This window comes from Haliaeetus leucocephalus, unplaced genomic scaffold (genome assembly GCF_000737465.1).
Source record: "Haliaeetus leucocephalus isolate CR32 unplaced genomic scaffold, Haliaeetus_leucocephalus-4.0 Scaffold373, whole genome shotgun sequence".
NCBI lineage: Eukaryota > Metazoa > Chordata > Aves > Accipitriformes > Accipitridae > Haliaeetus > Haliaeetus leucocephalus.
In genome coordinates this window covers 6,397,169-6,422,112 of record NW_010972809.1, presented here as the reverse complement: position 1 = coordinate 6,422,112, position 24,944 = coordinate 6,397,169, and the positions used below count along the sequence as shown (strand labels likewise).

Genomic DNA, 24,944 nt, shown 5'->3' with positions numbered 1-24,944 from the left:
ATGACTAGAAATTCAATACTTTGTTTCATGTGACTTGCTCAGTGTGTGATCTGTTTCTTGCCTTCTTGTCCGCTCTTCACATTTTGATTTGACTATGGGCTTGCATCTACTTGTGTGTAGCACTGTTCAGCATGGTATCTGACTGCTTCCTAAACTATTTCTTTTTTTGACATGGCTATGAGGCAAAGCTAGTGGTGGTGTTCTCATCGTGCGGATGAGAAGCTGATGCATACACTGGTGAGGGTCAACTGTCTCCGCTAGGTTTAGTTGCCACTTTCAGATGGTTTTTTCCTTTGTCCAGCGCTGCCCTTTGGCTTGCAGGAGTGCCCTGCTCATCTGCTGTGTGTGCTCCAATTTTTGCAATAGGAAGGGCCAGAGAGTGTGGACCTGCTAAGCAAACACCGATGGCAAAAATGGTCCCTGCCAAAATCAGCCAACACTCCAGCATCAGGAGTGGTAATAAGGCTATGCGGCAGCTTTAGAGCGCTCATGCTTCTTGTCTTTCTTTTGCAGCCCTAGTGGGAGAGGAATGGAACAAATGTGTTTTCCATGGTCTCCAGAAAGCAGAACTGGGCCGGTGCAGGGGGAAATCCAGTTGTGTGGCTGCATTTCCCTGTGTGCATTGGGGCGAGACTGGAAGTGTGATATGCACATCACTGATGTCTGTCACCATGTTTGTTGGCAGCTGTGTTGCTGCTGTAGTAGCAGCAGTAGCAGGTTGGAGCCCTCTGTAAGCTATTGGTGCAGGAAGATGCCAGGAGTTTCCCATCTACTTCTGGAAGCAGAGGGATGCCGAGTCTGGAATAATGGTCCTGATTCACAGAGGTGTGGTGGCCATGGGTACTTCCTACTCCCTTTTCTCTGCAGACTTTTTCCTTCTATCCAGGGTCGCTCCATCTAGTCCTTGCATGTCCGTGTGTCCCCCACAACTGCAACAGATCCTTCACCCTTCCCTATCTAATTAGATATTATCATAGAATGGTTTAGGTTGGAAAAGACCTTTAAGATCACCAAGTCCAACCGTTAACCTAGCACTGCCAAGTCCACTACTAAACTATGTCCCTAAGCACCACATCTAGACGTCTTTTAAATACCTCCAGGGATGGTGACTCAACCCCTTCCCTGGGCAGCCTGTTCCAATGCTTGACAACCCTTTCAATCTAAACTTCCCCTGGCACAACTTGAGGCCATTTCCTCTTGTCCTATCACTTGTAACTTGGGAGAAGAGGCTGACACCCATCTCACTACAACCTCCTTTCAGGTAGTTGTAGGGAGTGATAAGGTTGCCCCTGAGCCTCCTTTTCCCCAGGCTAAACAAGCCCAGTTCCCTCAGCTGCTCCTCATAAGACTTCTTCTCTAGACCCTTCACCGGCTTTGTTGCCCTTCTCTGGACACGCTCCAGCACCTCAACGTCTGTCTTGTAGTGAGGGGCCCAAAACTGAACACAGTATTCGAGGTGCAGCCTCACCAGTGCTGAGTATGGGAGGCCAATCACTTCCCTAGTCCTGCTGGCCCCACTATTTCTGATACAAGCCAGGATGCCGTTGGCCTTCTTGACTACCTGGGCACACTGCTGGCTCATATTCAGCTGGCTGTTGATCACACCCCCAGGTCCTTTTCTGCCGGGCAGCTTTCCAGCCACTCTTCCTCAAGCCTGTAGCGTTGCTTGGGGTTGTTGTGACCCAAGTGCAGGACCCAGCACTTAGCTTTGTTGAACCTCATACAGTTCGCCTTGGCCCATAGATCCAGCCTGTCCAGATCCCTCTGTAGATCCTTCCTACCCTCAAGCAGATCAACACTTCTGCCCAACAAGTCCGCAGATTTACTGAGGGTCCACTCTATCCCCTCATCCAGATCATTGATAAAAATATTAAACAGAACTGGCCCCCATACTGAGCCCTGGGGAACACCACTTGTGACCAGCTGCTGACTGGATTTAACTCCCTTCACCACAACTCTTTGGGCTCATCCAGCCAGCCAGTTTTTCACCCAGCGAAGAGTACACCTGTCCAAGCCATGAGCAGCCAGTTTCTTCAGGAGAATGCTGTGGGAAGTGGTGTTAAAGGCTTTACTAAAGTCCAGGTAGACAACATCCACAGCCTTTCTCTCATCCACTAAGCGGGTCACCTTGTCATAGAAGGAGATCACGATAGTCAAGCGGGACCAGCCTTTCATAAACCCATGCTGACTGGGCATGCTGTCGCATGATGGCACTCAGGATGATCTGCTCCATAACCTTCCCCGTCACCAGTGTCAGACTGACAGGCCTGTAGTTGCCCAGATGCTCCTTCCAGCCCTTCTTGTAGATGGGTGTCACATTTGCTAACTTCCAGTCAACTGGGACGTCCCCGGTTAGCCGGGACTGCTGATAAATGATTGCAAGTGGCTTGGTGAGCACTTCCACCAGCTCCCTTAGTACCCTTGGGTGGATCCCATCCGACCCCATAGACTTGTGTGGGTCTAAGTGGTGTAGCAGGTCACTGCTACCTTCTTCACTATTCTTTCCCTTCTACCTGGGGCCAGCCTGGGACATCTCGCGGTCTCTGTTGTAAGATCAGACATTGTATGGCTTTTCTGCAGGAGTAGCAAGGACATTTCTTCTCGGCCATGTGGCTGTAAGGAAGAGCAGATTCCCCTCAGGTGATACACGGTATTTGGTTTACCGAGGGGAAAGTATGTTCCCTGCATACAAAAAGTCCAGAGGATTTTGTTGCTAAGCTCTGAATCTCTGTTGAGCCTGTGTGGGCAGCAATTTTCAAGTACTTACTGCTTGGCCGAATTTGAGGTGATTTTCTTAAAGGAGGAAGGACATACAACATTTCTATTCTGCAAAAATAAAGGAGTGCTTAAAGACTCTCAGTTAAATAGTTGGGATTCGTTTTTATGTGAGTAAATTTTTTTTTCCCCCCTTAATTTTGTCTTTGGAAATAGGTGACTGAATATTTTTTTAAAACCTTCATGCCAAAACCAAAAAAAATTAGAAAAAATTATATGCAATTCTGTGCAGCCTGGTGAGGTTTGGGTGACAAACATTAATTGAAAAGACGCTTAAGCAGAAAATATTAGGATGTGTTACCTGCTGGCATTACTACTGTGACCTACAATACCTGTGGGGTAAACCTTCAGTGCTGACTTCATCTGGTCGAATGATGCAAAAGTCAGCTGAATAGCAGATTTGATTGAAAACCAGTCCTGTATGAAACTTTTTGCAAAGAGTTAACTGGATTGGAAGGCCCAGTTGTCCATTTTTCTGCATTTTACAAAGGATCTGAAATCTTTCAAAGCGAGTGTGACATACTGGGATAAAGTGGAGCATTCTGGTTTGATAGAATTGTACCTTGGTCAGGCAGTTTGCTTATCACATTTGTGGAGGACACTAAGATGGGGGTGACCCAAAGGAAGGCAAGTCTGTATTTTAAGTAATCTAATAATGATGGAGGTTCAATCTGGGGAAAAAAAAAAAGTGTGATTTGATGGAAAGAATAATTGCATTTGGACGTGAAAAATTGGTGATGTAAATACACCCAAGGAAGTGGCTGGGTCCTTTGCGGTCCAGTAGGATGAATCTAAGGATTATAGTGAATCACAAGGTGAACATGAGTTAACAGTGTGAGTTTTGCAAAGAAGCCAAAAATCATATTCTGAGATGTATAAGTAGAGGCATAGTCTGTGAGACAGAACAGGATTATCCTTTCACTGTACTCAGCATTAGTGAGATCTTGATCTGAGTTGGATCTATAAAGAGCAATGCAGATAGTCACAGTCTATAAAATGTGGCTTGCAAGGAAAGACTAAAGATGTTATTTTAATAAGGAAGGGAGATTGTTGTGGCATTTAAGTTAGCTATTATGGGGAAAGGCAAACAAAAAAAATGTGCTTCAGGTGAAACCCACTGAATTTCCTGGAAAGATGGTGGAGTTCCTGAGGCTGGAAATCTATAAGATCAGGTCAGGCAAACATCTCTCGGGAGTGATGTGGATGTAGTTGATCCTGCCCGGATTTCAGGGGAATGGGCTAAATGATGCCATGTGGTCCTTCCAGGCTTTACAGCTCTGTGATGTCCAAGTGTTTTCCCAAAGTGCAAGGAAATGGGAATATAAGCTCTGAGCCTTCTCTTCATGTTTTTGTAGACCTGACTAATCCCATGTGGTTGAGTGTTCATGGGGCTTTGCTGTTACAGAGTTCCCAGTGGCTCTGCAGCCAGACATGTTTGGTTTGGGGGCATGTAACGCCAAAGTAACTCTAGTCTGGAGGCTCCAGTGGGACATTGTCTGGAGTGGGCGAGTGCTGGGGAGGGTATGGCACTTAGAGGAGGGGAGATGGGAGAGGAGATCAAAAAGCAATTGGGGGGGGGGGGGGTCAGAACAGGTGCTAGGAAAACCCCTTTTCAGATATAGGCCATTTCAAGCATTGGAGAGGACCAATGTGTAAGTCATATTCAGAGGCGGGAGTGATTTAGCAGTTCATTCCTCTCTTAAACCTGGAGAGGGAAAGAGTGGTCTCAGCTGCAGCTGTTGTTTGCGGTCTCCTTTAAGCAACACTTCAGTTTATATACCCTGCCTGGGAAAGCCCAAATCTTTCAACCTTAAGGTTTCCAAAACATGTAGCAGCTGGCCAGCCCCAGCCATTCGCTGCTGTTGGAGGTGAAGGTCAGAGTTGTTCCTGAACCCTCTTCCCGTTGGAGGAGTGGTGGCAAAGACTCCTGTGGGAAAGGCTGCTGAGTCAACCACAGAGCGTGTGGCTACCAGTGAGGCGGAGGAAAGCCTCCACGCTGTAAAAATAGCCGCACTAGGAGCCCTAATATACTTAAGTGCTTATTTTTCCATGTGTGATCTCATGCAAACCAAGCTGCTGGGCAGTATGACATAGCAGTTGGCCAAAAATAAAATGTAACTCAATCAAAATGTTTTTTTTCTGAAGTTAACCTTTGATGGGTGGAAGGGACAGGTACCCTGTTTTCCCATTTCCATTAAGTTATTGTTAGAAAAAAAAAATTCAGAGAGAAAAGACAGATGAAGATGGGATTGACACCTGGTATCCATTTTGTCATGATGGCCACAGGTTAAGGATAGGAACTGTAGCTCTCTTGCCCAGGAAAGTTGTGCCTATAATACAGTGAGAAAATGTACACGGGATTTCTCTGGGTGCTTCTCCAGCTAATTTCATTGCTGAGTTTTGGGGGCATTTGATACTGCTAAAAAGGTATAGACTTGATAGCATTTGAAGCTGAAGCCCATGAAGGAGACCCAGTACCAACAGCCTTGGAACAAGGCGCTCTAATCCCTGTTGATAAGCCTCAGAAAAATGTCTTTAGAGGCCTTTAGAGGTTCATTTTCCTTCACTGTTTGATGCTTGGCCTGTTAGTTGATTTTTATTTTTTATTTTGGCCCACTGTGGTAGGTCTGTCTTGTGGAAGGTGAGCTGAAGCCGTGAAACTGCTTTGACAAAAGCCATCGAATGCCTGGAAACGCTGGTAGTTTGACCAGTGTCCTGTCAGGGCTAGCATTACACTCTTCAGGAAGAAGAGTGCCTTACTAATCCCTTGCTGGTGGAGAAATGGGCAGACCTGAGGAGTATGATTGCTTTCCTCTAGCTTAGAAAATAAGTGAAAAACCTTTGTAATCCTGAATTTCACATACGGAAGCATGTGCATCTCATGGCAAAACTCTGGATATAAGCAGGCAGATTTTGGGCGTTGGGTTTTTCCTAGCTTTTAACATCACTTTTAACGATTTCAGGTTTTGTTTCTGCAACAGCGAAAGCCAGGGAGAAAATCCCAGACGTCACAATCTTGTCATTACACTTCTCCTCTGCAGGGCCTCTGACCTGTTTCTGCTGGACACGCGGGCAGTGTGGGCCTCGGAGGAGGGCTGGCTGGAGTTTGATGTCACTGCCACCAGTAACATGTGGGTGATGAACCCTCGGCACAACATGGGACTGCAGCTGAGCGTGGTGACCCGGGATGGTAGGTTACGGGCCAGTTAATGTGAGTCACCTCGCGAGTCTTTTGGATGCTGTCTAGAGGTGGTGCTAACAGAGTCCAGTTGTGATGTGGGGGGTGAGCACCCTGCCTTTGTAGGTGGTTGTAGCCAACACCATGAGCAAGGCGTCTGAGGGCACAGATTGAGGGTTGTCCCATGATGGACATGTCTTTCCCCATGAGTGAGGTCAGGTGTCTCTGAACAGTACCAGGATGGGCAGGTGGAGGCAGGCTGGGGTAAGGTCCCAGTTCCTGGGTTGCAGGTGGAAGGGGGCATGGCGCTGGGTTCCCAGGGGGGGTGAGGTTTAGGGGTGAAAGGAAGAGAAGACGGCAGGTATGTGGGTATCCGCCTCCCCATGCGGGCTTATGGCAGCTCTCCTGGCTGCTGCAGCTGCCGTTGCTGCTCGGATCTCATCAAACCCGAGGTGGGAGCCCTGCGCTGCAGAAGCGATGCAGTCGCTGTGTGGGGCTGGTCCCTCTGAGGGCAGCTGCAATGATAGCATTTCACAGCCCACAGAAACTTCAAAAGGTGGAAAAGGAGAGAAGAGACTGCAAAAGAGCATGAAATTGAGTGCTGGAAGATAAGCAGTGGGGAAGGAGGAAGTTGAGCAGAAGGTGACCAAAAAGAAGACAGTGACATCTGTCCTCTATAGGAACCAGTCTCCAACCTTAAGTTTTCTTCCTATTGCTTAATGCTGGAGTTTGGTACACCTGTGGGGTCAAGTGAGACCAGAGGGGCTGTCCACTGTTCTCCCTGAGGAAACGTTAGTGGCAACCTCCACCTCCCCAAACAGGCTGAGAGCCCGTCCCTGCGCTACTGAGAAAAGCACCCCATCTCTTTGCCCTCTGCTTTCCTTAGAGGTCTCCTAATCCCATCTCTGCTTCTTGTGTTTCACAGGCAGCAGAACTAATTTCATGACACATCTGGGCTTTGTGTTTGATATATCTCTGTATACCTCTCTGATGCCTAAACCAGGGTAGAGATGCCATAGGGGTACCAAAGAGCCAGGTGCTGCAGTGGAGCCTCTTGTCCAGGATGGATGGGGTGCTGTCATAAAAATGTCCATAAGTCATGGTGGCAGGAGGGGAATGTTTAGTGATTAAAGAAGAAGAGTGCGAGCAAGAATAAAGGAAACACTGCTTATGGGGGTGGAATGCTTCCGAAGCTGGAAGAAGCAATCCAACTGCACTGTTTCTCTAACACTCACTTTTCTGTTTGGTTTGAAGGTTTCAGTGTAAATCCTAGAGAAGCAGGCCTTATAGGCCGAGATGGACCTTACGACAAACAGCCTTTCATGGTGGCCTTCTTCAAAGTGAGCGAAGTTCACGTACGGACCACTAGGTCAGCAACGAGCAGGCGTAGGCAACAGAGTCGAAACCGCTCCACCCAGGCTCAGGATGTTTCCAGGGTGTCTGGTGTCACAGGTAATCACGCAACACAAGCTGGGACAACTTGCTTTGGGGGTGCAAAAGCAAGAAGGGGGGTGTGAGGTGGGATGCTCTTCCTTGGGGGAACAGGTTACATCTGCAAGGGGATGGAAGAGGGGATCTCACGTAACAAGACTTGCGAGAGTCCTCTTGAATTCAGGGTGGAGTCCAGACCCCCATGTGAAGTCATGGCCATTGAATTCAGGGGGGTGAGGTTTTTTAACCCTGACTCTTGTGCCTGTAAGTTGCTTGCTGCACAGTATTTGCCTAGAATTGTGCTATGTGAAATGCAATATTTAAAAGATTCCATCTCTGTGTACACTGAGATTTCTGGTATTGCACATATGCATTTCCACCAGAGTCCTCTTTCAGTTTTCTTTGGAAAAACCCTGGTAGAACAGCATGAGATTTTTTTTTTTTTTTACTTGTGAGAACAGCAGTGTATACATGGTGAAGTGCATTTCCAGGCACGCAAAGAGGCTTGCCTGTTTGCTGTGGAAAGGTTGCAGGTGTTGTACAGCAGCCTTGTGAGTACTCTTGCGGGCTGGTGGGAAAATGTGGTAACTCTGAAATTTTAACAAAAATTGAGAGCGTCCTATCTTCTAAGTCGTGTCTGTTTTCCAGCCACTCTGCCCTGCATCACAGTGCTACAAGTCCTTCATTCATTGAGTACCTTCTTTCCTCTCAAACATTTCAGCCCGTTCCAAGTCACTTGATTAATTTGCTTATGCTGCCCCCTTCATTTCCAATAGGATCCCTGCTTTTTCTGTGTCTAGAAATGACTATACCCCAAGGAAGAGAGGCGGCTGTATTTTTTAGTTTATGTCTAGACACAGCACGGGGAGGTGAGCTAAGACTGCTGAAACACCCAGTGTGAATCTGTAGGCTGTCCCCTGCTCTTGCATGCTGGGGTTGTGGGTGAGCCAGGCTGCACCTGAGGTGGCCCCGTGCTGGCCATGGCACTGGCAGCCTACAGGGAACCAGAGCCAGGTTGGGAGCTGCTCCAGGGCTGGCAGCCAGGCTTCGGGCATGGCTGTGTGCCGATGCAGCCCAATTGCTCCAGCCCAGCATGGTGATGGGCTTGTCCTTTGGGTTAGTGCCAGCAGCAGTTAGCCACTAGCGGCTGTTGCATGTCCTCGTGGTGCATGCCGCAGAGCGGCTGTGAGTTCCCATGCTACGCTGTGCAAGTGCCGGACTCAGCTGAGTGTGAAATACCGCTTCGTGGATTTTAAGGGCAGGAGAAGTGACTCAGTCCTGCAGCCTGACCTCCCTGACAGAGGCCGGCCAGTGCCAGCATGGCATTGCCAGAGCAGTTGTCATCTAATCTGGTATGAGAGCCCTCTGCCAGCCCCACAGGTAGAGCAGTCTGTTGGTCCTAATTGCTGGGACCTGCTTTGGTCCTGGTTTTCCTTGGGGGCCTCCAAGCTGCAGTTTTAAAGGTGGGCATCATGGCTGCTCATTGCGTTACTTTCCCATATGATGGGCTTGCCAAGGGCATAGGTAGTTTATTTGTCTGGGCGTTATAAGCAATAAGCCCAGCTTTTACACAGGTGGCATGCAATTCTCCCCCTCAGGTGGGCTTTGTTGCCACACTCTCTTCATCATGGGAGCTAATTTTTTAAGGCATTCACAGCACTTTGGGAAAGTTACTCGCTGCGTTGCTCTTTTGTGGTGCTGGTAGCGGACTCAGGATAGGCTCCAACTTTCTCTCCCCAGCTCCACAAGCTTTGCAGTGCTAAAACCACTACTATTAAATCAGTCTATGTGACTCAAAGCTCCAGAGGGAGCAGATATATTGGGCAAAAAGGGCCATTTTTACATCACTGCTTTCTTGACTACACCACACATCAGGTTGTAAAATTATAAAATGACAAAAAGCGAAAAAATAGCTGGTAGTTTTGTGGTCTCAAGGGCTTTTTTGAGCTCTTCTAGCTCAAAGCCAGCTTTAATTTAAAACCTGGAATTTGGCAGTTCAGTAGTCAACAAGGTATAGTTGAGCCTCTGTGGATTTAAGGCGGGGGAAAGGAGGGGAATTTAAAGTTAAGATGTATGTTTGGTTGGTTTCTGTGTTTAGAAAGGAGAGACTGCATCAGCTTATTTTCCTTTCTAAGTGTGACACTCTTAGACTCTGTTCTTCTTAAGAAGTGGTTGATTTAATAGCCCAAGAGGCACCGATGACTGATATGTGTTTTTAGTGTTAAAGAGATCACAGGGATTTTTTTCTTTTTTAGTTGTGTGGGTTCCTACATCCATGCCCTGATAATGCATGTTGGAACTGGGGAAGTGTTCACCCCAGGATGAAGCAGGAGGTGAGCCCAGGGGTTACCTGAAGGCTGCCTTGCTCTTCTGAGGGTGCCCTGGTGCATTTGGACCCAAAGCGGGTGCATAACTGGGATACTGTGGTCCCCTCCTGTGCATCTCCCCACCTGCACATCTTCTTCTCTTGCTATATCTTACCTCTTGTCAGATTTTTGGTCTGTGCTCTCCCGCAAGCCAGGGTTGTTGCTGCCTGTCAGGGCTTGAGGGCAGGCTCTCTCTTGGAGAGCAAGGCAGCTGGCTGGTGTTGATGGGTTTTTGTAGATTGAACCTTCCTTCCTCTATGTTAGTGAAAACACAGGGTTTTCTTCCTTCAGTCCGAAAATGAACCCCTTTACCAAAAGATGCCACGAGTTGGGTTGGGGCAGTGTGTTTAAAAAAGCCCCATTTACTGTCTAAATATGGAAAACATTTCAAGCCCTCAGTTTGGAGTGCACAAAGTGTGCTGCTGGGCTGGTACTGGATCTGGTGAGCTGGGGAATTACATGAAGGCATGCTGCTACGTGCGGGATTGGGACCCCGCTGTGCTCCCTTTGATGTGCAGTTGTTGTCCTGCAGTCAGTACCAAGTGCTCAGATGCTAAGGTTATGGCTGTGGCATAAGAATCTCAATGGTCTGTATTTTTTCGCCAAGAATGCTCATTTCCCTGTATTATAAACACATAATTATGACTGGCTTATATAAAGCAGAACTGAGTAACCCCCATAGTTATAAACTGCTTTGACATAGAGTCCTGCGTCAATGCATTCCTGGAGCAAAGCTCTGCTCTTCTGCAGAAGCAGGATGAACAGGAAGAAAAGGAAGTATTTTTGTCTGTTGAGGCAGAAAATCATATGGCAGCTCTGGCCCAGGACATGGAGGAGTGAGGTGGGTTGGAGGAGCACACAAGTGTTTTTCTGCTGTTGTCTGCAAGATCTGGAGGCCCTTGCTCGGCCATGTCTTGCGATGGGTTTAGCTCATGCTCTCGGACTCTAGGCTGACCCTCTAGTTAACCTGAAGAGATGAGGACTCTTCTCAACGTAATAGATGGTGACCCTCGAGCCTAAGGACTTTCCTGCCATATAGCCAGCTCCTTCATGAGTTAGGGGTTCTGTACAGGGCTCTCTCCTTGTCCAGTGGCGATAACCCTGCTCTTCTGCAAGTCAGCCTTCAGGCCCATCCCTTCCCATCAGCCCCTCCTTATGGAGAAAGTTGCATGTAAACATCTGACTTGGGCTTCACTTGCTGCTCTGAGTAAAACTCATGCAACGCCCCTTTTCGGGTCCTTCCCTTTAGCCACCCCAGCGCCTCCGGGACTGGTGTGAGGTGCTCCATGAGAAATGGAGGGGCCTTCCAACTGGCCTTTCCTTGCGGTAGACGTACATGGCACCAGGCAGATTTCCCCACATGTATGGGAACCAAATACTGCCAAGGGCAGCATGCACAAACACTGAAGGCAAATAAGGCCAAATGCTTTCATGGTGGCAAGGGTCTTGTTAATAAACATCCTTATCTCACAGCCAATCTTCTCTTTAGTAGAGCGCTCAGTTACAGACTGGAGCGGCACGGCCGGTGTTTCTGTATGTGCCTTCACATGCAGGTCCATGTCAGCCCGCTATCTCCCCTTCTTCCCACCCAAGCAGATCGCTTTCATGTGAAGTGGGCTGTGATTAACTGGGTGATCAGTTTACACCAGCTTTATCTGGACGAATCACCAAAGTCAAACACCAAGAAGAAGGGGCTGGCCTTGGAGACCTCTGTCAAAGCTATTTTGAATCACAGAAGTAATTAATTACCATGTGAAATTTGGTAAGCTGGCACCTTGGGAGCGGCAAGGGTGTTCTCAGACGGATCGACCTCAGTAAATATTTATATATTCTTTGCCAGCGCTTAACGTGGGAGAGGCTATAGGAAATCTAAGGTGGATGCATAAGTATCCGTAGGAGGAAGACCATTAGGGTCAGGCTATTCTCTCTCCCCTTTCAGCAACACAAATGCTAGTGTCCAACCTTAAGAGAAACATCTGTGCTTGCAGAAAGTCAGATTTAGTTTCTGGTGAAGGCAGAAAACGTTCAATGCAAACAAGCGACAGAGACAAGCCATCTTAACTGTGCTGTTTTAACTGTGCTGCCGTGGAAGTTATTTTTAAGTGCAGAACTAGGGGTTTGGGATTTTTTTAAATCTCTGTTTTAGACAAAATAGTTTGCAGTGTGATTAAATGCAGTGCCAAGCTAGTGTTTCTGAATTGGTACATGCAGGGATAAAAAAAGAGATGACTTTGCTAAACCCACAGCGAGCCTAGAGGAGCTCCCAAAGCAGCTCCCTCAACTCACAGAGATTTTGAAGGTCTCTGGCAAACAATCCTTGCAAATTGTGTCGTGGCAGCGTAAGCTGGCCCTGCGGCAGTGGTTTGCAGCGTCACCCCGCTGCAGGCTGCCGCCTCTCGGCCCTCCCGGCTCCCTGCTGCAGGGCTGGCGGGAAGGGATACGTACCCTGTTGCCGCTTGGCAGTTGGATCTTGCACTGCGAACCACCTCAAATGGTAATTTGGGCTCAAACAGCTGCGCATGCTGGACTTGGGTAGCTGATACTGCTTTCCAGGCTTTGGAGAAAATGTATCGTGGCGGCCAACTTCAGTAGCTCAGTGAGCTCTAGCTCACTGCCAAAACCCCTTTACTCTATGGATTCCTCTTTTTTCAGGCCCATAATTGGATGTACGTCCAATGTACACGGCTCTAGGGCATATGTCGAGCCCCAAACCATAGGGAATGGATCATTATTATGTGCATCTGTATTGCTGCATTTTTTTCCCCAATTCAGGTTGTAACATCCCTAAATTTGGGCTAAAGTAGATTCCATAAAGTAGGCAAACATGTAACAGGAAGAGAGGGCAGGGGAGCTTGGGGTGAGAGTTAAACAGGGGAGAGTGCAAATGTTTAGTATGTTGACATTTATGAAAGCAAAGGCCAAGTTTGGGCAAGCAAGGAGGTAGAGCTGTCTGCATCTACCTTGGGCGGAGAGTAGCCAGCACTCGATGCAGAATGTGAATCAGGTGACTCCAACCAGTGAGCTGAGGCACATTTTTGGGGGCCAGTTTAAGGCAGTGTGAGAGAGGACATGTTCATAACATGTTCTGCTTCGTGTAGCTTGTTAAGCAGCTCTTTTTTTTTTTTTCTTCTTCCCCCTGTGTTTTCTTAAACTTGTGATTGCTCACAGCCTTCCTTCCCACTCCTGTTTTCTCTGTCTCCCTTGCCTTCTCCCCTTTCCCGTAGCTGATTTGGGTAAGTTGTAGCTGGATTTGGAACGTAGCATCGTTCTGCCCACTCAGTTATGAATAGAACAACTCCACTGTAACTCCCTATCAAATACAGATGGTTTTCCCCTAAGCAAACAACATATTTCCCATTGAAGAACAATGAAGTTGTGTTTTCAGGTACTTAAATGAAAGCCTTTGACCACTAAAAGTATCTTCTGCTCATTTTTTTCCCTTGTTATGACCAGATCATTTAGAAACATCTCATGCTAGAAATTTGCTCCTGGGCTGAGCCAGGGACTGAAAAGCTTCATCTGAAAAAAACCACCACACCCTGGTTTCTACTGGGTATGTCTGGTTTGAAAATGGAAAGCCTGAATAGAGAGACTCGCCTCCGTCCTTGCTACTGAGTGCTCCTGAAAGACTGAATGTTTATGCTGCAGCAGGCTGTTAACCAGCTCTGCTCACCTGATTAAATCCGTGATTGAAGCGAAGCTATTGAAAGTCTGAAATGCAATCCTTAAAGTTTAAAACCCAAACTGCTTCTAAAAACAACTCTCTAATCTTTGGTGGTTTGGAGGCTAGGTTTGAGGTGTAGGGTTTTTTCAGACCTCAGAGCTAACTGTACCCAGCTGTAATGCTGTGCTGCCCTTAATGTCAGTTGGATGTGCTTTTAGTATTATAGTTTTTCTTTTGAATAAATATTTGCATTTGTAGTTCCCAAACTTTGGGGGGGGGTAGAGGGAAGAAAAAAGACAGGCTTATTCAGAGCCAAGGAAAAAGTCACTAAAAATATTTTTCTATCCCAGCTGCCGCATTTGGGGAAAGCTACACTGGGAGGGTGCCCTTTCAAAGCCGCATTAGGGGCGCCGGGGGGGCTGGTGAGCCGAAAGGCCCAGGGCAGCGGGAGGCAGGCACATCAGCGTGTGGCATCTGCCTGCTGACGGACGCGCCTTTACTTGCAAATGAGGCATGTGAGAGGAGAGGAGGCCCCTGTGGGTAAGACACCGGAGGAAAACACGGCCAGTCTGGGTCCAGCTCTGGGACGAGCACGGCGACCCGGACTCCTATGCCGCTCAGCCGAATTTGCCGCCATCTCTTCCTCTCGTGCTTCCCATCGGGCGCGAAGCGTGGGTTCAGCAGCCGTAGCTGGTGGCCGAGCCGCCCCGCTGCGAAGGTGGTTTCTGTGGGTGCTGCGCTGAGGTCCGGCAGCAACCCGAGGTGTGACGAAATCAGCCATCGCCCATCAAGGCTGGATTTGTGCAGCCACCCGGGGGTGAAAGGCCCCTCTGTCACGGCTCAGCTCCTCCGCTTGCTGCGGTTCCAGGTGTTCGCGTGCAGAGCCGCCTCTCTTTCCAAATGTAAATGGGAAATTCCACTCGCTGTCAAAAGCTGCATTTTGTAGGGCCATCGGGAGCAGCTCCTGCATGGTCGAAACATCCTTGTGCGTTGCGCCATGGCAAGGGGGAAGGTCTCTGGTCGGGGCTTTGCACCCTGCGCCCTGACTCTTCCGTGCAGTATTGGTACTAAGGAGCAAGTGAATGTTGAGAGTGTGTCAATTCCTGTGTCATCTGCAGATAAGCGGGTTATGGGAAGGAGAAACTTGTTTTTCGGAGCATGGCTTGAAAATGTCCAAGAGCAGAGGTGGTGCCTGGAGCCGTGTGTGGTGTCCGGGGCAGGCTGGGGGTAAGGCACAGACAGGAATGGGGACATGGCTTCACTGCCTATGGGACGTTTTAGCTGTTTAAGGACTTCTGCTAACCAGTGTGGGGGCACAAGGCGATGATTAACCTTCCCGGGGTTGTAATTCTCTTGGTAAGTGTGTGCGTTTTGAGCTTACCACCTAGGGCGGCACACGTCAGAAACCGCGGCCAAGGAAGCGGGGTGAGTTTGAGCACCCAGTAGGGACGTAGCCTGTGCTGGGCTGAAGGATTACATTTATTTTTAAGAAGTCATTTTACTGGAGGTGTTTTACAAGCACTGCTTGTCAAGTTATTAAAGGCAGCTGATGGAATTATAACCAAGTCACTGTTACTTGGGTGCCTCCATTCCCATAGGCATCTTAAAAGCTTCAGCCCTGCTTTGGATGTCCCTCAACACCCTTATCCTTTTGGCTGCTGAGGCAGCTTGCCGTTTCTCGCTGCTGAGCCCACAGCATGCACACATCTGGCCAGCTGTGCCCTCCAGGGATGCTCTGCCTGTTTTACTTTCTAAATTCCTGTTTTGTTCTTTTTCTTTTAACAGATTACAACAGCAGTGACTTAAAAACAGCGTGCAGAAAGCATGAGCTTTACGTTAGCTTCCAAGACTTGGGATGGCAGGTGTGTGATGTTTCTCTCTGGGTAAACTAGACATTTTGTTATGAAATGTTATCTAAACAGTGTCACAGTAATTCCTCTCGAGGCTGCCATTATGCTTTAAAATGTCCCTTGTGCCTCTTCACTAAAACTAGTCACAGGGAGGGGCAAATAAATATTGATAGTTGTGACATTTGATAAGATCCAGAGGGAGCTTGATACATTATGAGATTCAAATATACAGTCATTCTGTCACTCATGGGAGTCACGGTACGGGCAAGGGCTCATATCCGTGTACCTCTAATAATAAGAAAAAAAATCTGATGTTAAGCAGTGATTTTAACCAAATCAAGTGTTTTCTAGTGATCAATGTAATTTTAACCTTGGCCATTGTGTTGAAGTCCTCCACCTCTGCCCCACAATTAGCACCGGCTGCAGTAGGTGGACCAAAGACTGAGTTTAGTTGCAACACCATGAAGACAGCTGTTTAGAGTAAGTTATTTAGGTAGGACCAGGCTGTAGTGTCATCAAACATTGCATTTCAAAGAATGCCCTCATGTTCTCTTTTGAAAATTTTCTAGAATTTTTTTTTTATTCTTTCATTCAGCACTTCTGTGAGGGAGGTCCCATTTCTATCAGCTAATGTTTTTACCGGATTATAATTCAGGATGCCAGGGCTGCTCATGCTGCTTCTGTAATACCCTACAGATGAAAGTCCTCTCCCAGCTAATGGGACAGTAGCATTTTTTGTAGCTTATGCCAACTCCAGCCCACTAGCCACAACTGTGGCTGCGTGTTGACTCCGTTCCCCAATACTTTGTTAGTGGGTTTTCTTTTTACTTGTGCACAGTCTTTCCAGCTCCTCCTCAGCTCGCTTGCCCTGCTTCCAGGCAGGAAACGTATTCCAGTTGTGAAGTTCATGGTCTCGAAGGCACTGCCTTCACCTTTCTAGTTGCAGCCTTGAGCAGAAAGGTAAGATGCTGCCAAAGGAAGGCCACAGGCCAACAGGGCTCTGCAGGAGTTGGAATCCAGATCCTACTTGTTGTAGGGAGATGATGGAGGCAGGGCAGCAGCCCCCTGCAGTTGTTGGGCATTGCTATCTCCTTCAGAACATCCATCAATTTTTTTAGCAGAGCGCTTCTATTATTCTTATACTGCATTAAACCACAAATTTAATTACACGGTCTGTACTGGCTTCTGTAGCAGGAGTGTGACTTTCTTACAAAAAGCAGCTCGGTTTACTGGGAGCAAATCATGGGTGAGCTAGTACAGCAAAATGAAGGGGTGGTTTTGCTATGCCCAGGTATCCTCATGTTAGCAGTCAAACAGCAAACCTGGCTAGCAAAGCTGCAGCAACAGTCTCTGGCTGCTCAGGCCTGCTGTAGGAAAATTGAAGCTAACCCAGGCAAGTGTTGTCAGGCAAAGGGGAAATGGTCTAAGAATTCCGCGCATGTGAAGCGTACCAGTCTGTCTGCCTGCAGGGTGACCTGCAGAGCCTTGACACCAAGGGAGGGGAAATGTCTCCTGTTAATTGGTGATGCTTTTAATTTACCTTTAGCTCCTTCGTGCAAGCAGCAGAGAAGCTGTAAATTTTTTTATTAGCCCTTTGGTGAAGAGTTACCTTCTTCCATAGCATGGCACTCAGATTGCCACTGAGGCCACCTGCTTGTACATGCAGCTCAGGCTGGCTGTCCTGCCCCTCCTTTTGCAGTCTGGCAGAGGTGGAGAAGCTGTTACACAGCTAAAATTTCCCACAGTGACCTTAGCAGACTAGCGTCCCTGTATAAGAGTGTATAAGGTAAGAGTGTCGGTGAGGCACCACACCAGTGTTTTATGTTCCTGTTCTGGAGCTCCCTGGTTGAATTGTGCATGTGTGCACGCACACGCATGCACATACATGATTCTCTGGGAGGGGACACCAGCTGAGGCTGTGACTCAACCTAGGAACAGTAGTTCAGCCAGAGGGCCTAACCTGCAGGAAACGTTGGAACATAAAGGCATCCAAACCACAATCCCCACAAGGCAACCCAGCAAGAGTTTTAGGAATAAAACTCTTTTAGTTCGTGGCAGTTAAGCTGTGCATAGACGTGCACCATTCTTTGGACATTAAAGTCAGTGTGTCCATGGAAAAGTCATGGCTCACAAAAAAAACCCAACCCAAACCCTAACAGTTTCAGTAAAAACACATTTTCACCCTCAAGAAAAAAGTTAGTGGAAAATTTTCAGCTTCTCTTAATAGCATGCAGTTGTCTGTACAAGTTGGCAACATTTTAATTTGAATCACGTTCTATTTGTTTCCTAAAAAGGACTGGATAATCGCTCCAAAGGGCTACGCAGCCAACTACTGTGATGGAGAGTGCTCATTCCCACTCAACGCCCATATGAACGCAACCAATCATGCCATTGTACAAACTCTGGTAAGTCTCCAGAAAGCCTGATGCCACAGAGATAGGTGAATTGTAAACAAGTTACCATTGTCTCAGTTGTGTTTTCTTTTTGGCAACAGGTTCATCTTATGAATCCTGATTACGTTCCCAAACCATGCTGTGCACCTACCAAACTAAATGCCATATCTGTTCTTTATTTTGATGATAATTCTAACGTAATCTTGAAGAAATACAGGAATATGGTAGTAAGAGCTTGTGGATGTCACTGACAAACAGTCTTCACACGGACTCTGTGATTCTACCATGAACTTCCATGCTACCTTCCATGCTTTCATGAACTACCCGACCTTGGAGAAAACAATAATTGAAGAACCACCTTTTAGAACACCACGGATGTGCCTTGTGGGAGGAAGGGGTGAGGCGACCACACGCTGGGACGCGAGCAAACCGCTGGACTTCTTACAGACTGACCCTGTGCCGCAGTGGCTGCTCAGCTCTGCAGAGCCGGGGTGCGCAAAGCAGCAATTTGCCCCCACACGCTTTATTTGGCTGGGACAGTCTTAATCTCACATAGCAGCTTGGCCTTAGCAGTTGCTTGGATGCCTGCTGCAGTTTTACCAGGTGGGCACCCACCACCCAAAACCTGTGAGGTTTTTTTGCAGGGGTGGGAAGACAAGGGGAGAGACAGGAAAGCTAGAGTAAAAGAAAGTGGTGTTAGTACTTAAGACTTAGAGCATATATCTTGTACAAGATAATAAAAAATTCCTAACATTAGAAACTGCCTTTTGTCTAGAAGGACCAGTTACGACACCTAGACTGTCTCCTCCTGAAATCTGTTGTGACAGTAAGTATCTTAAATTGTGCCAAAGCAAGTGTTTCAGTTCAGTTCTCTTATTCTCCAAGCACAGCTTAAGTAAGTCTGATCCTGCAAGCGTAAGATGGCTTGGCTGCACCCTGTATTAGAAACACTAGCATGAATGCAGACCCTGGCTGGTCTTTCCAGTTCACTGTTTGACTGAGCAATATAACTTTATACACTTGTTCTTATATGCAACTTCCTTCCACTCCCCATGTGGAGCTGCCTCATCTATTACTGCTTGCCCAGGAAGGAAGTTGGGACACTTCTACAGCTGTAATTGAGACGTAGAAGTTTAGGGGCCATTCATTCTCTAGCTGGACAATTTATTTACAGGAAGACAGAATGTCAACAGCATATGCAAGTCTTTGGCCAACCTTTCCCCTTCAACTCACGCAACTAACAAACAAACTCGTATAAAGGATACATTCACAGTGGAGCCATGGTTTGTCTAGCAGAAGCTAATAGCGAATTGTTTTGATCAATATTAAACTTGTATTAAATGCACTTACCTCTAATTCTTGCATTTAAAAGGCTTCTTGTAAATACAAGCTATAATTTATTGCACTTGTCACTGTATATTCATTGTGCTGTATCATTTATAGAAAGACTGCTTTTTTAAAAAGTTTTTATTTAGAAAAATCTCAGTGTAAACAATTGTACCACTTTGATTTTATACAAGAAACTCATGAGATTGTGCTTCACTAGAAAGTTGTTAAAAACGTGATAATAAAGGCTTCCTTTAAGGCAGAAGTATATACATTGATCTAATACATCTGCCAGTACAACACTTAGCTTTCACTGTGGCTTTTTCACCCTTACACATTTTTAGATTAAACAGAATCAAAAGTTCTGGACAGACAGTGAAGTGAAGTACCAGGAGAAATTCATTGATTTAAAAGTTCTTTGCTGTTTTGCCTTTTTTTTTTTTTTTTTTTTTTTTTATAAAAATCCCCAACCTAACTCCATATGATGGAAAAAAATCAGCATCTTGACAGATTAGTCAAATTAGCTTGTAGCCATCCTCATTCCATGAGTTTCTGTGCACACAAGATGGCAGAATTCAGTCCTTGTTTGCTGTTGTCTTTGTATCGTGACAGTCTGCAGTGTAAATTCTTTGGCTTTCAATTATGTCTAACATGGAACATCTTATGCACCAAAGAATAGATCCATATTATAATCCAAGGCACCACAGAGTGCATGGTCCTAGCATTCAAACTTACCAATGCTTACAGCTTGGAAAAAGGTTAAGGCTCAAGAAGAGTGGGGAGCTATTTTACACTACTGTAGAACAGCTGAATGGCAAAAAAAAATTAAACATTGTACTACTTGTTCTCTAAGTACTCTGAATAAGGAGCAGGTCAGCACAAAGGTCTGGATTTAGGCAAGAGTAGGAAACACATGTCATCGGCTCTGAAGTCTAACTGATCATTTAATATTAACGGAGCACTTAGTTATAACGCCTGTTCACTTTGGCTCTATATAAGTAGAGCATAGTTACTCCTCTGGAGCTGGACAGAAGCAGCCTATGGTGAAAATCCACCTGACACACGTACACTATGGCATCGGTAATGTTCAGGCACATGTTACAGTACCATCACCTTCATTATGGCTAGACCTCCCATGCTGAGAGGATTAACAGGAAACAACCAGCTCATGGTGGCCTGGTATCTTCCAAAGGTGTGTGTGTTTTCAACCTCCCATGACTTTCCATTTCTTAACCAGCAGCTATATTAAGACAAGTAGGGTATAAGTACAGTTGTAGAGGCAAAAGTGACTCAACACAGCTGTAGCTTTTACCTTTCTAGTAATGATGGCCAGTTTGTAAGGATTACTTTTTAACCAAATCTAACCTGAAGACAAAAATACTCTACTGGTGCCCTTAAGTTGGTTTTCTTAATGTATTTTAGTCTCAAAGGAAACCATTTACACTTCATTGTGGGAATGCAGAAATGCTACCAATGCTGAAAATATTCTCAATTTGCACAGTAACTACTTGTTAGTTTTCCTTTGCACACAGGGTAGCATGTCTTCAACACACACACAGAGGGGAGATACCAATGTTTAGTACATTCCATTTCCTAAAAACAAACAAACAAACAAAATGCCCCAATCCCCACTCCCACCCCCAAATACACTATTTGAAAATTAGCAATAATTGAAATCCCTCAGCTACTGTACAAAGACAGCCAGGGACGGAGCATCCAGACTTTTATTACAATTCATCCCTTGCCTGACGCAAGACAAAGCTATGCAGTGATTCAAGGTCTCGCGTTCCATTGTGTTCGCTGACTTTCTTTCCACCTCGGAAAAGCAGAAGTGTAGGATAACCACGTACCTTCAAAAGACACACACACACACAAAAAAAGAAACACATTACTAATGTCCAGACTCACTAGTAGCCTTCACTTGTATCTACCTGACTCTGAAAAGCCACCACACCCCTCTAAAACAATAAGCCATTTTAATTTAAAAAAAAACAACAAAACAAACCCAAACACCACACCAGATGGCCAACCTGCAATTTCTGAACATTTGTAAGTGAATGGGATAATACATGTTCCTCTAGGCTCTTGGAATGGTAGCTCCGGCTCTGTCTTTGGTTGTCTGCCTACTGGCACCAAAAGACTTTTTTTTTCTGGGAACAGAACTTTGCACAAGACCGCTTTGGTGCTTTCACAGAGGGAGGCTTCTTATATTAGAGAATTCTTCAGCTTTATCTAATAATGAGAATGACCGAGTCTGAACAAACAGTCCAAGAAAGAAACGGTGTCACCAGGAGCTGTTCTGAACTACCTCTTTTTTGGCTAACAAAGAACACAGCTGCACTGTCACCAGGCACCCACAATGTGGCAGCCGGCTCGGCTGCACACTAGAACCTCTAACATTTGGTACACAATACTATCCCATTTATTTCACATCTTTCACACTTACAGAAAATCTGTTGCAGACGTTACGTTCCACAGTGCAGTCTACTTCTGCTATTTTGACATCAGTCAAACCTGGAAATTGCTCTTTGGCAAGGTTCTCCCAAGTTGGAGCCAAGTTCTTACAGTGACCACACCTAGAAACAAAAAAGAGAGAGATTTGTTTAGCAGATATACCTTCCAGTTTATCTCTACTGTCTTGCTGCAATAGCTGTAAGTTTAACTAGCTGCCTTTCCTATCCCCTAATGATTTGGCCCTCCAACTCCCTTGCACTATTATGTCAGTAAATTAGCTAAGAAAACAAGTGATTTTCTGTAAGTTAAGCACTAAAGTAGTTTCTGGCCTTCATTAGTCTTGTCTGGAATGGTATGGTGGATGTTGGTGCATTAATATTTTACCCTACAGAGGAATATGAAGCCAAATAAAGATGAGCACAGACAATATTTAAATGGAAAAAAAAAAAAAGATTGCTTAGAAACAAACATGTTTTAAGTAAGGCACAGAATGTCTGTAGTACAAATTAAGTTTTCAGGTAGCATATGCCAGTTATGCTAAAGCTACATAGCCTGAGTTTAATTATTTAAATGAGATTTTAATTTCCCTATTAAATTTCTTTCAGTTCCTAATGGCCTCCTTGACTAATGTACATCACCCAGTGCTGGAAACTCAATTTTAATAGAGGCATTTGTCAACACAGATTCTGTTTTTATGAAACACTCCAGTAATTTAATGCACTTTTTCACTGAAGGTGCTTTGAAGAAGTTTTTTGACCACTACCACTGTACTTTCAGGTAGATCCACAATGGAATTGTTTGATAGTCAATAAGCTTCACTTAGCAGATGGGGAAAAAAAAAAAAAAAAAAAATTGTATCAGGCCCTATTCCGATTTGCTTTAAATAGAGAATCATTCCAGTTATATCATCAAAAACACCGAAAAGACTACTTCTATTTTATTCCCTTATGTCTCTACAGTAACATGAGCATGTGGTCCAGAGAGTACGCACAATGAAACACTAGTATCAGGAGAGAAAATGATACTGTAAAATGGCAGGAACTATAGTAAAGTATTAATTTTGGTTTTATTTTGAACTTGGCTAAGCCAAGTTCATAACTTGAACTTCTTACTGCCTTCAAGAAGAATTCCCAAAGCACTTTAGACTTTAAAGCTGCATTGCTCATTCTATTCTAACCCAGCTGCACCTTAATTGGGTTATTAAAACAGCGCCGTAATTGCCTCGAGGCTGGATCAGGGCATTTACAAAAATAATGAAAGATGTCTCAGCAAAAGTTTTCTTAATGCAAGCCAGTGTATATTTAAACCACCTTGTTAATACACAGTGACAGTATAAAAGCATTTCTGACCGTGCACAGAAACTACTAGAAGAGGATGATTTTATGCTTACTATGCAAGTTAACATTAATATTTATCCAAAACTAACTGAAAGACAGAACTAGTGAACAACATAATAGTGTTTGCCGAGACCTACATAAATTAATCCACTTGGAAGAGAAAAAGGTCATTTATATGCAGAGCACTAAAACTGTATACATAAGCCTGACTTTCAGAGATAAAACTAGGATACCAGCTACATAAATATAGGAAGTATTTTCCTAAACGGTGGCTTTCTGAACACTGCAGCCAGGGAGCGCACACTGGTTTAAGAACTTGACTCTCTGCATCCTGAATCACAATTTCTCAGCCTGCCATCCAAGACTGATCATATCTGTGAGATCCAGCAACACCCCATTAGAATCTCAAGAGATAAGGAGATGGTTAAAGTGCAGTATTATTAAGAAAAGTTAATTAAAAAGGGAGCATTTCTTTATCTCAAATTTTTCCAGAAGTTTCTTAGATAGTGAACTCCTACGTATGCCAACAAGCCCTGGGTTCAGAAATCAGACTAGAAGCTGCTTTGTGCACAAGTGTAAACTGAATTTACCAGCCAGTTCTGCTGGTGGTGCAGTGGCAGCACAGGCACAGATTCAATCTCAGTCCCTCACAGTGTACAAAGAGGATAAAGGGAGCAAAGAAAGAGCAGTAAACGTGAAGGGGTGTGTGTATGGGCAGGGTATTTCTTAACACAGTGGTGGCAGATGCTTGCCTACATCCAAAAGCAGATCTTTCAGACATAAGAGAGCATAGAAGTGTCTCTCAAGCAGCAAACCACAGTGCAGTAAAAAGGGTGACAACACTGGAAAATACTGCATCATTGAGATTACATAAAACAAAACTTTCCCTGGTACTTCTTGCCTACAGTAAGAAACACATTCATGCCCACTGTCAAAGTTAAGCTGCAATACTTTGATACTCCTGAGCACATTTAAATATGGGTTGCCTTTGCTTGTGTTGCTTTGTAATGGTGACCTTTTACCACTCCAAACAAAAGATCTTTTTATATTTTATATACTGCATTAATGGGATGGCTAGTGATGAAATCAGAGATGCGTTCTCCTTCACACAGTGAAATACAGCTTAATTTTAATCTCTCCCCCTACACTAGGCTTCCTTCTATTGGCTAAGAGACTGGGCAATGGATGAGAAAGATGGCATGCAAGTTTCATTAAATTCAATCCAGGCACAAATAAGATGAAGTCTATAAACCAGAGAGAGAGAAACTTAAAACTTCCTTTTGGTCTCAGAAAGCGAACAGTAAGAAAAGAGGGAAAATACTTGTTCTATGAGTTTGTAATACTGAGGTCTTACCCCAGCTTGGGTCCCAGGCTCTGCTGGATATGCCAGGAATGGCAGATGCCAGATAGGACATTACTTCCCTGGCCACCCCCCATGCTTTCCATTGGGTGTCTACACCTACACCATCTGCATTGGACATTTCTACCTTGGGTGACTGTAAGGACATATTACATGGAACATACTCTTAAGAACATGTCAATATTGTCACTTGTGCAAATTAGTTTTTTGTCAGTTATTTGAAGACTAACGGCCAATTACCCATAGCTCTACAGTCTGTACCAATTCCCAGGTGCTCAAATGCAGCTTCCAAGTGAGGTTGGTTGTGGCAAGAAAGGGCCCAAAGGCCAGCATACTCTCCTTTCTCAACACTGGTGATACACTCCCCTCACCTTACCCTAATCAAGGGATAGGAGCACGCTAAGCCTGCAAAGAAAGCTTCACTCTCCTTGTTCTGCAGCATTACATGGAGGCTGACACGGTAAAGCTTCTCTGTCAGACTTTCCACAGAGAGGCACCCCAAGAAAGCTAAAACAGATTGAGCTTTTTTGCTGTAACTCTTGCCGGCATACGCACTCTTCAGTTAATTCATATTTTAGATCCAGACAACAAATACAGTACTAACAAAACTCAAAGACGTACAGCAACTAATGCACTGACAGCTTAGACAAGCAATAATCCTGAACAACAACAGGTGCGAACTTCTTACCATGGAGCGTAGAATTTAATAAACGTGATCCCCCTAGCAATGGTTGCATCAAAGTCTTTTTCAGAGAGAGCGAGCACTGCAGCCTGTGGGGGGGGGGGGGGGGGGGGAAAAAAAAAAAAGGA

General features: G+C 45.5%; 2 protein-coding genes across 2 annotated transcripts in view; one reads left to right on the top strand and one right to left on the bottom strand.

Moving 5' to 3' along the window:
• The window catches only part of BMP6 (bone morphogenetic protein 6), a 30,878-nt gene extending 12,970 nt beyond the window's left edge, over window positions 1–17,908 (top strand). Inside the window, exons 5-10 of the mRNA XM_010573313.1 lie at window positions 5,817–5,965; window positions 7,208–7,405; window positions 10,751–10,753; window positions 15,200–15,276; window positions 17,559–17,669; window positions 17,759–17,908. Coding sequence (XP_010571615.1) covers window positions 5,817–5,965; window positions 7,208–7,405; window positions 10,751–10,753; window positions 15,200–15,276; window positions 17,559–17,669; window positions 17,759–17,908 — 688 coding nt within the window. The remainder of the gene's footprint in view (window positions 1–5,816; window positions 5,966–7,207; window positions 7,406–10,750; window positions 10,754–15,199; window positions 15,277–17,558; window positions 17,670–17,758) is intronic.
• Window positions 17,909–19,921: 2,013 nt separating this feature from the next.
• Window positions 19,922–24,944, bottom strand: part of TXNDC5 (thioredoxin domain containing 5 (endoplasmic reticulum)) — a 20,279-nt gene continuing 15,256 nt past the window's right edge. The window contains exons 7-9 of the mRNA XM_010573235.1: window positions 24,823–24,905; window positions 21,430–21,559; window positions 19,922–20,833 (exon numbers count right to left, since the gene is read on the bottom strand). Coding sequence (XP_010571537.1) covers window positions 20,711–20,833; window positions 21,430–21,559; window positions 24,823–24,905 — 336 coding nt within the window. The 3' untranslated portion in view covers window positions 19,922–20,710. The remainder of the gene's footprint in view (window positions 20,834–21,429; window positions 21,560–24,822; window positions 24,906–24,944) is intronic.